Raw genomic sequence first — 17,217 nt, 5'->3', positions numbered from 1 at the left:
TGGGTCTTCGGGGTGTTTTGGGTCTTCGGGGTGTTTTGGGTCTTCGGGATGTTTTGGGTCTTCGTGGTGTTTTGTGTCTTCGGGGTGTTTTGGGTCTTCGGGGTGTTTTGGGTCTTTGGGGTGTTTTGGGTCTTGGGGGTGTTTTGGGTCTTCGGTGTGTTTTGGGACTTCGGTGTGTTTTGGGTCTTCGGGGTGTTTTGGGTCTTCGGGGTGTTTTGGATCTTCGGGATGTTTTGTTTTTTTTTGTTTTTTTTTGTATACAAGATCGAGGCTCGTGAAAGAGCGAACATTAATCACACAGAAAGACAAACAGACACACAAAACAAATAACATCGGGAGCGGTAGACAAGATGGGGAGAGAGGGGGAAGGACACAAACACAACATTTGAGAGCAGGGACCGAGAGACATGGAGACATCGAGAGAACTGTGGGAGGGAGAGGGCTTTGGGGGGAAGGCATGGGAAGGGGGGGGGGGGGGGTGGGAGAGGTATAAAACATATGGACACTGCCAAGACTTCCAGGAAAGAAGTTGGAATTTCAAACAAGGTGGATCTGGGGTGAATTAGTGGGGGTAGAAAAGATCAAGGTTTTGGATGGGGGAAGATAAGAGATGGTGGTGAACAGCTGTTTTGAAGACCTGGAGGGAGGAGTGTGATTGAAGTGAGTGTGGGAGTTTGTTCCAGAGGCGGGAGAAAAGAGCAATGAAAGAGTGAAGGTGAGCAGAGAGCCGAGATTTCGGCAGTTTAACCATTAGAGGGTGGCTGGCAGATCTTGTGCGACCTGTAGGAATATTTGGGGGACAGAGCACAGAGAGAGAGCTGGGGGAGCAAGGCCGGAGAGGAGTCCGGAGAGGCCGGAGGCCGGAGAGGAGCAAGGCCGGAAGACAGAAAGACCACCTACCTGCCTGCGGTGAGTGAGTGAAAGGCCCTCAGAGATAGCTTCATCGCGGGAGATTCCAATGATTCTGAAAGCTTTGGATTCAACAGCGTGAAGCCGAGCCAGGTGTGAGGCAGGAGCACCAGCCCATAGGGGAGAACAGTATTCCATTGAGCTGCGGATGAAAGCCTTGTATGTGGTGAGGAGCTCAGGTGTGCCTAGGAAGGACTTCGCACGACGGAGGATGCCCAGTCGGCGACTGGCTTTGGAGGCCAGCTTGGAAATGTGGTTTTCCCAAGAAAGATCATGGCAGATGGTGAGACCCAAAAGCTTGAGCGACAGAACTTCTTGGAGAGGATTGTTGAGAAAGTAGATGGGAGGGTTGTCCAGTCGATCTTTTCGGAGAGACATAGTAAGAGTGTGAGATTTGTCAGGATTGAAAGACATGTTCCACATGTTTGACCAGTCTGTGATTTTGTCCAGGTCTTCAGAGAGTGAGGAGGCTGCAGACTGCCGATCTGAGGGAAGAGGAATGGAGCGGCAGAGAGTGGAGTCATCAGCAAAGAGATACAGAGGATTTTCCAGAGAGTCGGAGAGATCATTGATAAAGACCAGAAAAAGCACAGGGCCCAGCACACTGCCTTGGGGAACTCCAGCCTGAACGGGAAGGGGAGATGAGAGAAATCCATTCAGGGCCACACGTTGACTACGACAAGAGAGGAAGTCCGCAAGCCATGCATGGAGATTTCCATGGATACCATAGGAGGAGAGTTTGGTGAGCAGAGCTGGGTGCCAGACCGTATCGAAGGCACGTGATATGTCAAGGGAGACAGCTCTGATTTCCTGTTTGGCATTGAGGACCTCCATCCATTGTTGAGACAGCAGAAGCAGCATGTCCAGAGTAGAGTGACCTGGTCTGAAACCAAATTGATGATCAGAGATCAAGCCATTGGAGAAGAGGAAAGATTTCATATCCGAAGCAATGATGGATTCCATGACTTTGCTGATAATTGGGAGCAGGCTGATTGGTCTGTAGTTGCAAGGATCTGTTTTTGCACCTTTTTTGTGTAAAGCGGTAATGTTTGCTGATTTCCAGGATGCTGGCAGATGACCTTGAGCAAAAGATAGGGTGAAAAGAACAGAGAGAGGGTGAGATAGAGCGGCAGAGCAGGATTTTAGGACCCGTGGGCTGATGCCATCTGGTCCAGTTGCAGAATCAGAGTCGAGGTTTGACAAAAACTCCTCCACCTTGTCAGGAGAGAAGGTCACAGAGTCCAGGAGCAGTTTGGTTCGACTGGGAAAGGTGGGAACAGAGAGAGATGGGTTTGGGACTAAGGATTTTGAGGCAAACACAGAGTTGAAGCATTCGGCTTTGTCACGTGCGATGTCAACTGTGTGGCCATTTGAGGTAAGGGAGGGGATGGAGGGGGAACAAACACCAGAAACGGATTTGACCAGACGCCACCAGGATTTGGAGGAAGGAGACAGGTTTGAGAGTTCATTCTTGAGTGAGGAGAGATAGTGCTTCCTGGCACTCCTGAGGGTAGACACACACTTGTTCCCAGCTTGGTGGAAGGAACTGAGATTTCCTTCAGTTGGATTAGCCTTCCAAGAGGCAAAGGCAAGTTGTTTCAGGGCAACTGCCTCACCACAAGATTCAGTGTACCATGGACGGGAGGAAGGGTAAGACAGCTGAAGGCGAGATGGGATAAATCTGTGCATGAGAGAGATCAGTTTGCTTTGGAAGAATTCCCAGGAAGAATTGATGTCAGAGGCAGTGGAGATGGGAGACCAATCCAGACGATTGATGGCTGCTTGAAGACCGTCCCAGTCGGCCTGAGTGAAATGCCAGACTCGTCGACGCTGAGGAGGCTCTCTGATAATGGCCAGAGAGATGTCCACTTTGACAAGCACATGATCAGAAGAACCGATTGGAGCAGAAGAAGAGCAGCAGACATTAGCAGGGAAGTTGGTCATAACGAAGTCTAGAAGAGAAGATACTCCATTGGCTGAGATCCGGGTCGGGAAATTGACAGATTGTGTCAATCCCAGTGAGTCACAGAAGTCCTTTGCTGAGGTGCCATGACTGGTGATAGAGGAACCCACACCCAAACAGGTGGCATGATGACAATTGAAGTCACCACATATGAGGAAGAGAGAGTTGGGATGAGTGGATAGAAGTTGGTCCATGTTGTCAGACAGTGAAATGTAGATGGAGTCATCACTGTTTGGGGGACGGTACAGAACACATATGAACAAAAGGTGGGAGCGGAGAGGAAGCCGTAGCCAGAGGTACTCCTGGGGGTGAGGAGGAGAGAGGGCAGTGCAAGGAGAGTGAGGAAGAGAGTTTTTGATAAAGATAGCCACCCCACCACCAGGCCGAGGCTCAGGTCTATCATACCGGAGGAGGGAGTAACCAGGAAGAGATATTAAGGAATCAGAGACATCTTGAAGGAGGAAAGTCTCTGTTAAGCAGATCAAGTCTGGATTGTCAGAAGCAACCTGTATGGAGAGATCAGTCAGGTTTGAGCGAAGGCCCCGGATGTTTGAGGTCCATACCGTTAATGAAGAGAGAGGGGGAGCATCGGGTACAGGACAGGGGAGGGGAGGAGTAGGGTAAGATGAAGGATGAGAGGGGGAGGTAGGGAGAGCAGTTGTTAGTGTGTTAGTGATTGCAGAAGAGTTCCAAGAAAGGGAAGGATGAGGAGGATGAAAGGTTTGAAGGTGAAGGGATGAGGCACAGTGAGGGGTTGTTTGAGGGGGGGCAGAGGAAAGAAGAAGGTTGGGGGGGGGGGTGGAGGTATGAGATAGAAGGGAGACGAAGTGGGGAGGATGCAGCTTTGAGGAGGAGGGGAGAGGAGGGAGAATTGGAGAGGAATGGTATGGGGGGAGATTTGAATTGGAGGGGTTGGGGGGGAGTTTTGAAGGGGAGGAGTGAGGGGGGAGTTTAGGAGGGGAAGGGCAAGGGGGGAGTTCAGGAGTGGAAGGGCAAGGGGGGAGTTCAGGAGTGGAGGGGTAGGGGGGGAGTTTAAGAGTGGCGGGGCAAGGGGGGAGTTTAGGAGTGTAGGTGCAAGGGGAGGGATTTGGATGGGAGGGGCAAGAGGGGAGTTTAGAAAGTGGATGATTAATGAAAGACGAACATTGAAAACAAATTGGGTTTGTTGTGATTTTCAAGTTAGCAATCCGGTTCAGAATGATGGAGGAGGGATGGAATGAATGTGAATTTAGACCATGTAGTGAGGGAGACGTATAAGATATTGAATTTCTTTTTTTTGAGGTGGAATGAGTTGGAGAGGAAATTGAGAAAAGCCTTTTAAATAGGAAGAAAAACAGCGTGTTGTAAAATACCACTGAGTAAAACACTGAAGGGGAAAGGTTTTACATATTTAAATAATATTTAAACAGAACCGTGAACAATCTTATGTGCACAAAAATACCAACGGGGGGAGAGCCGAGAGGGACCACCATGAGTCACGTGAAGGGCAAACGGTGGATGGCAAGGAGTTAATGGGGGCGGGGCGAACAGCACACCTGGACAGAAAATACAGGATGAGTCAACAGTACACGTGGAGAAAGGAAAATAAATGTTTTTGGTTTTTTTTTTGTTTGTTTGGTTTTTGGGGGTGGGGGGGGGGGAGGTGGGGATTTAGAACGTTAGACAGAGTATTATGTTCGGGGTAGAAGGGAAAAAAACTAAGAGCCAAGCAAAACACGATTAAGATAACAAACACCGACGGGGGTACAACTACAAGGCCGCACACGAGGAGCAGAACACGATTAAATAATTACAAGTTACAGGAAATTCAAACCAAAAGTAACTATAATCAAAACAATAACGCATGGACGATAAAATAACGAGTTGAAATTTGACAATCTATCTGGGGAAATGGGGGAGAAACACGTGGTCGAAGAACGAACGAACGAACGAATAAGAATGAATAAACGAATGAGAACAGAGAAGGAAATGTTTTTTTTTTGGATTTTTTTGAGTTGTGATTTACACAAGGAAGAGGGCTATGGGGTGAAAAGATTGGGAAAACAGAGAACGAAAGTTATTGGATCACAAAAACACGGACCGCTGAGAGAAAAACAAAGCCTCAAGGTTGTACAGTGTTCACTGTACAACTACAAGGCCTCAAAACACGACCCGAATTAACACGATTATCAATACAGGTATGAAAGATTTGCACCGAAAATCTTCGTCGGGAGACAATATATACACCATAAAATAAATAGTTATAACGAAAATACAAATGGGAACAATTACTTAACTTCGATTTCGATGGATAGCATGGAGAGCTGAGAATAAACGAACCCTCGCCAGCAAGACCGGAAACGGAAGTCAATCCGGTTCAGAATGTTTTGGGTGTTCTGGATGTTTTGGGTCTTCAGGGTGTTTTGGGTATTCGGGGTGTTTTGGGTCTTCGGGGTGTTTTGGGTCTTCAGGGTGTTTTGGGTCTTCGGGGTGTTTTGGGTCTTCGGGGTGTTTTGGGTCTTCAGGGTGTTTTGGGTCTTCGGTTATTCAGGGTCTTCGGATATTCAGGGTCTTCGGGTATTCAGGGTCTTTGGGTATTCAGGGTCTTTGGATATTCAGGGTCTTTTTGAGCCTCGGGGCCTTGAAGGGTATTTTGAGTTTTTGGGGTCTTTGGGGATCTTCAGGGTATTTTGGATCTTCAGGGGTCTTGGTGGTCTGAAGGGTCTTGGGGGACTTAAAGGGCCATCAAAGGTCTGAGGGGTCTCAGCAGTCTTAACGCAATTAAGAGGGTTAATTTTGAGGGTGGTAATTTTATTTGAAGAAGAAGACGTTTCCGTCGCATATAAACATGCATACATACATACATAGCGAACCATATATTGTACGTTTGCTCTATTATAATAAGACCAGCATGACTCGGCGTACTCCGCGCGCCTCACCACACGTCATTTCAGAGGGGTTGGCATATTTAACCATTTCGGTGTCTTTTGGGTCTTCATGGTGTTTTGGGTCTTCAGGGCCATTTGGGTCTTCAGGGTCTTTTGGATCCACTGGGCCTTCAAGGGTATTTTGGGTCTTTGAGGTGTTTTGGGGTCTTCAGGGTCTTTTGGGTCTTTGGTGTCTTCAGAGGCTTTTGGGTCTTTCTTTGGTCTTCAGGGTCTTTTTGGGTCTTCGGGGTCTTTTGGGTCTTCAGGGTATTTTTGATCTTCGGGATCTTTTGGGTCTTCAGGTTTTTTTTGGTGTCTTCAGAGGCTTTTGGGTCTGCGGGGTCTTCAGGGGCTTTTTGGGTCTGCGGGGTCTTTTGAGTCTTCAGGGTATTTTTGGTATTCGTAGTCTTTTGGGTCTTTGGGGTCTTTTTGGTCTTTGGGGTCTTTTGAGTCTTCGGGGTGTTTTGGGTCTTCGGGGTGTTTTGGGTCTTCGTGGTGTTTTGGGTCTTCGGGGTGTTTTGGGTCTTCAGGGCGTTTTGGGTCTTCGGGGCGTTTTGGGTCATCGGGGTGTTTTGGGTCATCGGGGTGTTTTGGGTCATCGGGGTGTTTTGGGTCTTCGGGGTGTTTTGGGTCTTCGGGGTGTTTTGGGTCTTCGTGGTGTTTTGGGTCTTCGGGTGTTTTGGGTCTTCAGGGCGTTTTGGGTCTTCGGGGCGTTTTGGGTCATCGGGGTGTTTTAGGTCTTCGGGGTGTTTTGGGTCATCGGGGTGTTTTGGGTCTTCGGGGTGTTTTGGGTCTTCGGGGTGTTTTGGGTCTTTGGGGTGTTTTGGGTCCTTTGGGTGTTTTGGGTCTTTGGGGTCTTTTGGGTTTTTGGGTATTCAGGGTCTTTTTGAGCCTCAGGGCCTTGAAGGGTGTTTTGGGTCTTTGGGGTCTTCATGGTGTGTTGGGTCTTTGGGGGTCTTGGTGGTCTGAAGGGTCTTGGGGGAATTAAAGGGTAGTCAAAGGTCTGAGGGGTCTCAGCAGTCTTAACGCAATGAGGAGGGTTAATTAAGAGGGTGGTCATTTAATTTGAAGAAGAAGAAGACGTTTTCGTCGCATATAAATATACATACATACATACATACATACATACATACATACATACATACATACATACACACATACATACATCCACAGCGAACCATATACGTTTGCTCTATCTATCTATAATTCCAGCAATCTCTGTGTGTCTGTGTGTCTGTGTGTCTGTGTGTCTGTGACCGCTGTTTCTCGACAACCACGGGTCCGATATACTTTAAACTTGCCAGGTATATTGCTGGGGACCCGAGGATGTGCCTTTTCAAGGTTTTAAATTAATCGGACAAGTACTTACCGAGCTATGTCCAAAAAACGCTTCAACCAATCAGAGAGCAGCGAGCTATCACGTGTGCCGAATGTGGCGATCAGACTCTGCCTCGGACGGCACATTTGACAGCGTATTCATTTATTTCACGTTGGAAAACTATGTTGCCGTTAAACTATGTTTTAAAACGAATTCAAACTGCGATTAAATTAAAACGATTCATCGTAACTGCGATTTGCGAACTTCCGGACAGTGACGACTTCACTTCCGGCAGCCAATCACAGAACGCTTTGTTGCGTAGGCGTGGCCGATGTGAGACGAGCGGAGCTGAGCGCGTTACGAGCTGACCGCCATTACGGTACGTAATTCGATTTCTTATGCGCATTATTTCTCCCAATTCAGTCAGAGCGAAGGGCAGAAGCGAAGAGCGTTGTTTTTTTTGTTTACGGGCGTACGGGCGGGGTAGAGCGTACGGGTAGCGTTTTTTTTTTTTTTTGGCAAGGAACGGGCACCCACGTACGGGCAATGCCCTAGTTATAATAAAGATACTTCTATATCCATGTTGCTTCTATATTCCATGTTGCTTCTATATTCCATATATACTTCTATATTCTATATATACACTTCTATATTCCATATACACTTCCGTCTTCCATATTCCATATACACTTCTATATTCCATATTGCTTCAATATTCCACGTTGCATCTATATTCCATGTCCACTTCTATATTCTATATACCAGGGGTCGGCAACCTTAGGCACGCGTGCCACCATTAGCACACGGCAGCATAATCATTGGCACACTGGCGAAAGCAGTGCCCTCTCAGCTGCATGCCAAATCACCTCTTGAACAGCCATTGGCTGTTGCGCGGCCTGTCTTATTTAGTTTGATTGACAGTGCGGCCTCCCACTCACATTTCCCACAGGAATTGCAGTGAAGCGGTTCAGGTTCGGTAGATGATGGCAACCCCGCTAGCTAAGAAAGCTGAAGTAAAGGTTCGGGCATTCCAGCCCTCATGGACAGAAGAGTGGGGTTTTGTTTTTCCGAAGAACCGTGCTGTGTGTGCTTTATGTTTTGAAAATGTTGTTTGTCAAACGTCGAGTGTTAAGCGCCATTTTGAGACAAAGCACGAGAAAACTTTCAAAGATCAGGCAGACAAGGCAGAATCCATCAAACGTGCCGTGTCCAGCCAGGTATGGGAAGCAAGCCAACACCCTCAAAATCTTTGCCATTGCTAAAAACCATACGACTGAAGCAAGATATCGCATTGCTCATTGCATTGCGAAACGCGGAAAGCCATTCACTGATGGCGAATATATTAAGGAGGCTTTTCTCTGCAGCTCAGAGGTTCTGTTTGAAGGATTACCAAACAAAGAGACAATCAAATCAATAATAAAAGATATTCCCATGTCAACTAGAAGTATTGAGCGACGCATCGAAGAAATGGTAGAAAATGTCAGTGCGCAGCAAATAGCTGGGTTAAAAGATGCTGTGGTATTTAGCATTGCACTTGACGAGAGCGTGGACGTGAATGACATACCACGTTTGGCAGTCATGGCAAGATACTGTGATTCGACTGTAAGAGAGGAACTCTGGTGCTTAAAGCCAATGTCGGACACAACAAAAGGTGAGGACATAGCCAAGGTGTTTATGGAACATTTTGAGGAGCGAGGGATTGACATCAGGAAGATTTTTGCAGTGACAACAGATGGTGCCCCTGCCATGGTCGGGAAACAGAGGGGAGCTGTCAGATTAATTGAGGAAAAAGTCGGTCACCCCATCATGAAACTCCACTGCATAATACACCAAGAAAACCTCTGTGCGAAGATGTCAAATTCAGATCTTAATGAGGTTATGCCTACAGTAGTAAAGGTTATTAACTTCATAGTTAAGCGATCTGCTCTGACACACCGACAGTTCCAGTCCCTGCTCGAGGAAATGGACTGCACATACAAAGATATCCCTCTCCACTCAGCGGTTAGGTGGCTAAGCTGCGGAAAAGTTTTGGAGCGGTTTGTCAGCTGCTTTGATGCCATCAAGGCCTTCCTGGCTGAAAAGGGCCAAAACTACCCAGAACTCGAGGATGAGAAGTGGGTTGTGAAACTTATGTTTCTCATGGATATTACGGGACACCTCAACGAGCTCAATCTCCGACTGCAAGGTGCAGGGCAAACTGTTTTGGACATGTTCGACATATGGACGATTTTGTCGGCAAGCTAGCAATCCTTTCAAGCGATGTTGCTACCTTCACTTTCCGCTACTTCAGACACGTAAGAGAGCTGTCCTCGCAGCACAGCATCAGCACCGCTGAAATATGCAAATACATGAGCGAGCTTGAGTCGGAGTTCACAACTCGATTTGGGGACTTTCAGAAGTATGGACCCATGTTCTCTTTCTTGATCAAGCCAGACAGCTTTGATGGACACGAATTGGATTTATCTCTGATAGACTGGTTGGACACACAGGACATGGAAATGCAGCTGATTGAGCTGAAGAGTTCAACACTGTGGGTGACTAAGTTTGCAGAGCTACGGAAAGAACTAGAAACCACGGCAGTGCAAGATCACAGAACCTGCATCTTCACCTGCTGGACATCCGTGCCGAAGAAGTTCAGCTGTCTCTGGAACGTTGCACTGGCTTTGCTGTCAGTCTTCGGGTCAACGTACCTCTGTGAGCAGATATTCTCACACATGAAGAACGTGCTCAGCCCCTCCCGCAGTCGTTTGACAACCGACCACTCCGAAGCATGTGCACAACTCAAAGTGACTAACTACAACCCCCAGATAATGGAGCTCAGCAAAGGAAAGCAGGGCCAGGGATCACACTGACTGGTAGGCATCTGCTTATTTGTAGTACACATGGGTTTGCATATGTAGCTGTTTGTCCATCTCTTTTTTTCCAACTCAGATGTGGATGTTTTCATGAGGATGGCAGCATTCTTGTATAGTACTGGTATTTCTGTTTGATACAGTTTATTCTCCCTTTTTGACATTTGTTCCCAATGTAATACTTTGTAAATGAGTTAATGAAAGCAGTGTTTTGAAATGGGGTCGATGCATATAATTTGTAACCTCATGGGGGACAAATTTTACAATGATAAAATAATCATTACAATGTCCTGATTATGAGAGATAAATGTTTCTTTAAAATGTTGTTGCTGTGCATGTAGCCTATATGGATGGAATAAAATTCCATGTCTGTTGGAAATATTTTTTAGATGTGGTGTCATAATTAAACTTAATGTTAAACTTAATGTTGATATGGCACACAAATTAACAAGAACATTTCAAACTGGCACTTCATGTCAAAAAGGTTGCCGACCCCTGCTATATATACTTCTATATTCCATATACACTTCTATATTCCATATACACTTCTATATTCTATATACACTTCTATATTCTATATACACTTCTATATTCTATATACACTTCTACATTCTATATACACTTCTATATTCCATATACACTTCTATATTCCATATTGCTTCTATATTCCACGTTGCATCTATATTCCATGTCCACTTCTATATTCTATATACACTTCTATATTCTATATACACTTCTACATTCTATATACACTTCTATATTCTATATACACTTCTACATTCTATATACACTTCTATATTCCATATACACTTCTATATTCCATATTGCTTCTATATTCCCCGTTGCATCTATATTCCATGTCCACTTCTATATTCTATATACACTTCTACATTCTATATACACTTCTATATTCTATATACACTTCTATATTCTATATACACTTCTACATTCTATATACACTTCTATATTCTATATACACTTCTATATTCTATATACACTTCTACATTCTATATACACTTCTATATTCTACATACACTTCTATATTCTATATACACTTCTATATTCTATATACACTTCTATATTCTATATACACTTCTATATTCTATATACACTTCTATATTCTATATACACTTCTACATTCTATATACACTTCTATATTCCATATACACTTCTATATTCCATATTGCTTCTATATTCCCCGTTGCATCTATATTCCATGTCCACTTCTATATTCTATATACACTTCTACATTCTATATACACTTCTATATTCTATATACACTTCTATATTCTATATACACTTCTACATTCTATATACACTTCTATATTCTATATACACTTCTATATTCTATATACACTTCTACATTCTATATACACTTCTATATTCTATATACACTTCTATATTCTATATACACTTCTATATTCTATATACACTTCTATATTCTATATACACTTCTATATTCTATATACACTTCTACATTCTATATACACTTCTATATTCCATATACACTTCTATATTCCATATTGCTTCTATATTCCACGTTGCATCTATATTCCATGTCCACTTCTATATTCTATATACACTTCTATATTCCATATACACTTCTATATTCCATATACACTTCTATATTCCATATTGCTTCTATATTCCACGTTGCATCTATATTCCATGTCCACTTCTATATTCTATATACACTTCTATATTCCATATACACTTCTATATTCCATATACACTTCTATATTCTATATACACTTCTATATTCTATATACACTTCTATATTCTATATACACTTCTATATTCTATATACACTTCTATATTCTATATACACTTCTATATTCTATATACACTTCTATATTCTATATACACTTCTATATTCTATATACACTTCTATATTCTATATACACTTCTATATTCCATATTGCTTCTATATTCCACGTTGCATCTATATTCCATGTCCACTTCTATATTCTATATACACTTCTATATTCCATATACACTTCTATATTCCATATACACTTCTATATTCTATATACACTTCTATATTCTATATACACTTCTATATTCTATATACACTTCTATATTCTATATACACTTCTATATTCTATATACACTTCTACATTCTATATACACTTCTATATTCCACATACACTTCTATATTCCATATTGCTTCTATAATCCACGTTGCATCTATATTCCATGTCCACTTCTATATTCTATATACACTTCTATATTCCATATACACTTCTATATTCCATATACACTTCTATATTCTATATACACTTCTATATTCTATATACACTTCTATATTCTATATACACTTCTATATTCTATATACACTTCTATATTCTATATACACTTCTATATTCTATATACACTTCTATATTCTATATACACTTCTATATTCTATATACACTTCTATATTCTATATACACTTCTATATTCTATATACACTTCTATATTCTATATACACTTCTATATTCTATATACACTTTTACATTCTATATACACTTCTATATTCCATATACACTTCTATATTCCATATTGCTTCCATAATCCACGTTGCATCTATATTCCATGTCCACTTCTATATTCTATATACACTTCTATATTCTATATACACTTCTATATTCTATATACACTTCTATATTCTATATACACTTATATATTCTATATACACTTCTACATTCTATATACACTTCTATATTCCACATACACTTCTATATTCCATATTGCTTCTATAATCCACGTTGCATCTATATTCCATGTCCACTTCTATATTCTATATACACTTCTATATTCCATATACACTTCTATATTCCATATACACTTCTATATTCTATATACACTTCTATATTCTATATACACTTCTATATTCTAGATACACTTCTATATTCTATATACACTTCTATATTCTATATACACTTCTATATTCTATATACACTTCTATATTCTATATACACTTCTATATTCTATATACACTTCTATATTCTATATACACTTCTATATTCTATATACACTTCTATATTCTATATACACTTTTACATTCTATATACACTTCTATATTCCATATACACTTCTATATTCCATATTGCTTCCATAATCCACGTTGCATCTATATTCCATGTCCACTTCTATATTCTATATACACTTCTATATTCCATATACACTTCTATATTCCATATACACTTCTATATGCCATATACACTTCTATATTCTATATGCACTTCTATATTCTATATACACTTCTATATTCCATATTGCTTCTATATTCCCTGTCCACTTCTATATTCCATATACACTTTTATATGCCATATACACTTCTATATTCCATATACACTTCTATATTCCATATACACTTCTATATGCCATATACACTTCTATATTCTATATACACTTCTACATTCTATATACACTTCTACATTCTATATACACTTCTATATTCCATATACACTTATATATTCTATATACACTTCTATATTCTATATACACTTCTATATTCCATATACACTTCTATATTCCATATACACTTCTATATTCCATATACACTTCTATATTCTATATACACTTCTATATTCCATATACACTTCTATATTCCATATACACTTCTATATTCCATATACACTTCTATATGCCATATACACTTCTATATTCTATATACACTTCTACATTCTATATACACTTCTATATTCTATATACACTTCTATATTCTATATACACTTCTATATTCTATATACACTTCTATATTCTATATACACTTCTATATTCTATATACACTTCTATATTCTATATACACTTCTATATTCTATATACACTTCTATATTCTATATACACTTCTATATTCTATATACACTTCTATATTCTATATACACTTCTATATTCTATATACACTTCTATATTCTATATACACTTCTATATTCTATATACACTTCTACATTCTATATACACTTCTATATTCTATATACACTTCTATATTCTATATACACTTCTATATTCTATATACACTTCTATATTCTATATACACTTCTATATTCTATATACACTTCTATATTCCAGATACACTTCTATATTCCATATACACTTCTATATTCTATATACACTTCTATATTCTATATACACTTCTATATTCTATATACACTTCTATATTCTATATACACTTCTATATTCTATATACACTTCTATATTCTATATACACTTCTATATTCTATATACACTTCTATATTCTATATACACTTCTATATTCTATATACACTTCTATATTCTATATACACTTCTATATTCTATATACACTTCTATATTCCATATTGCTTCTATATTCCACGTTGCATCTATATTCCATGTCCACTTCTATATTCTATATACACTTCTATATTCTATATACACTTATACATTCTATATACACTTCTATATTCTATATACACTTCTATATTCTATATACACTTCTATATTCTATATACACTTCTATATTCTATATACACTTCTATATTCTATATACACTTCTACATTCTATATACACTTCTATATTCTATATACACTTCTATATTCTATATACACTTCTATATTCTATATACACTTCTATATTCTATATACACTTCTATATTCTATATACACTTCTATATTCTATATACACTTCTATATTCCATATACACTTCTATATTCCATATACACTTCTATATTCTATATACACTTCTATATTCCATATACACTTCTATATTCTACATACACTTCTATATTCTATATACACTTCTATATTCCATATACACTTCTATATTCCATATACACTTCTATATTCCATATACACTTCTATATTCTATATACACTTCTATATTCTATATACACTTCTATATTCTATATACACTTCTATATTCTATATACACTTCTATATTCTATATACACTTCTATATTCTATATACACTTCTATATTCTATATACACTTCTATATTCTATATACACTTCTATATTCTATATACACTTCTATATGCCATATACACTTCTATATTCTATATACACTGCTACATTCTATATACACTTCTATATTCTATATACACTTCTATATTCTATGTACACTTCTATATTCTATATACACTTCTATATTCTATATACACTTCTATATTCAATATACACTTCTATATTCTATATACACTTCTATATTCTATATACACTTCTATATTCTATATACACTTCTATATTCTATATACACTTCTATATTCTATATACACTTCTATATTCTATATACACTTCTATATTCTATATACACTTCTATATTCTATATACACTTCTACATTCTATATACACTTCTATATTCTATATACACTTCTATATTCTATATACACTTCTATATTCTATATACACTTCTATATTCTATATACACTTCTATATTCTATATACACTTCTATATTCCATATACACTTCTATATTCCATATACACTTCTATATTCCATATACACTTCTATATTCTATATACACTTCTATATTCTATATACACTTCTATATTCTATATACACTTCTATATTCTATATACACTTCTATATTCTATATACACTTCTATATTCTATATACACTTCTACATTCTATATACACTTCTATATTCCACATACACTTCTATATTCCATATTGCTTCTATAATCCACGTTGCATCTATATTCCATGTCCACTTCTATATTCTATATACACTTCTATATTCCATATACACTTCTATATTCCATATACACTTCTATATTCTATATACACTTCTATATTCTATATACACTTCTATATTCTATATACACTTCTATATTCTATATACACTTCTATATTCTAGATACACTTCTATATTCTATATACACTTCTATATTCTATATACACTTCTACATTCTATATACACTTCTATATTCCATATACACTTCTATATTCCATATTGCTTCTATAATCCACGTTGCATCTATATTCCATGTCCACTTCTATATTCTATATACACTTCTATATTCCATATACACTTCTATATTCCATATACACTTCTATATGCCATATACACTTCTATATTCTATATGCACTTCTATATTCTATATACACTTCTATATTCCATATTGCTTCTATATTCCCTGTCCACTTCTATATTCCATATACACTTTTATATGCCATATACACTTCTATATTCCATATACACTTCTATATTCCATATACACTTCTATATGCCATATACACTTCTATATTCTATATACACTTCTACATTCTATATACACTTCTATATTCCATATACACTTCTATATTCCATATACACTTCTATATTCTATATACACTTCTATATTCCATATACACTTCTATATTCCATATACACTTCTATATTCTATATACACTTCTATATTCCATATACACTTCTATATGCCATATACACTTCTATATTCTATATACACTTCTACATTCTATATACACTTCTATATTCCATATACACTTCTATATTCCATATACACTTCTATATTCTATATACACTTCTATATTCCATATACACTTCTATATTCCATATACACTTCTATATTCCATATACACTTCTATATTCTATATACACTTCTATATTCTATATACACTTCTATATTCTATATACACTTCTACATTCTATATACACTTCTATATTCCATATACACTTCTATATTCCATATTGCTTCTATATTCCACGTTGCATCTATATTCCATGTCCACTTCTATATTCCATATACACTTCTACATTCTATATACACTTCTATGTTCCATATACACTTCTATATTCCATATTGCTTCTATATTCCACGTTGCATCTATATTCCATGTCCACTTCTATATTCTATATACACTTCTATATTCCATATACACTTCTATATTCCATATTGCTTCTATATTCCACGTTGCATCTATATTCCATGTCCACTTCTATATTCTATATACACTTCTATATTCCATATACACTTCTATATTCCATATACACTTCTATATGCCATATACACTTCTATATTCTATATGCACTTCTATATTCTATATACACTTCTATATTCCATATTGCTTCTATATTCCATATACACTTCTATATTCCATATTGCTTCTATATTCCATATTGCTTCTATATTCCATATTGCTTCTATATTCCATATTGCTTCTATATTCCATATTGCCTCTATATTCCATATTGCTTCTATATTCCACGTTGCTTCTATATTCCATGTCTACTTCTATATTCCATATTGCTTCTATATTCTATATATACTTCTATATTCCATATACACTTCTGTATTCCACATTGCTTCTATATTCCACGTTGCTTCT

The 17,217-nt window shown here is 38.4% G+C and overlaps 1 protein-coding gene across 1 annotated transcript; it reads left to right on the top strand.

Moving 5' to 3' along the window:
• The first annotated feature begins 8,079 nt into the window (after positions 1 to 8,079).
• On the top strand, positions 8,080 to 9,948 carry LOC137425832 (general transcription factor II-I repeat domain-containing protein 2-like). Its single transcript, XM_078775201.1, has 3 exons — positions 8,080 to 8,313; positions 8,417 to 9,288; positions 9,387 to 9,948. The coding sequence occupies exons 1-3, from the start codon at positions 8,080 to 8,082 to the stop codon at positions 9,946 to 9,948; spliced, it is 1,668 nt and encodes a 555-aa protein (XP_078631327.1).
• Positions 9,949 to 17,217: the final 7,269 nt, after the last annotated feature.

Source organism: Myxine glutinosa, chromosome 4, assembly GCF_964187855.1.
Source record: "Myxine glutinosa chromosome 4, kmMyxGlut1.1, whole genome shotgun sequence".
Lineage (NCBI taxonomy): Eukaryota > Metazoa > Chordata > Myxini > Myxiniformes > Myxinidae > Myxine > Myxine glutinosa.
This window is presented reverse-complemented; position numbering and strand designations above follow the sequence as displayed.

Bases quoted from the DNA above. Each gene is read 5' to 3' on its own strand.
- LOC137425832 (XM_078775201.1), top strand. From the start codon at position 8,080: ATGGCAACCCCGCTAGCTAAGAAAGCTGAAGTAAAGGTTCGGGCATTC. The intron at 8,314-8,416 runs GTATGGGAAGCA...AAACGCGGAAAG, and splicing joins AACGTGCCGTGTCCAGCCAG to CCATTCACTGATGGCGAATA. The intron at 9,289-9,386 runs GCAAACTGTTTT...CCGCTACTTCAG, and splicing joins CTCCGACTGCAAGGTGCAGG to ACACGTAAGAGAGCTGTCCT.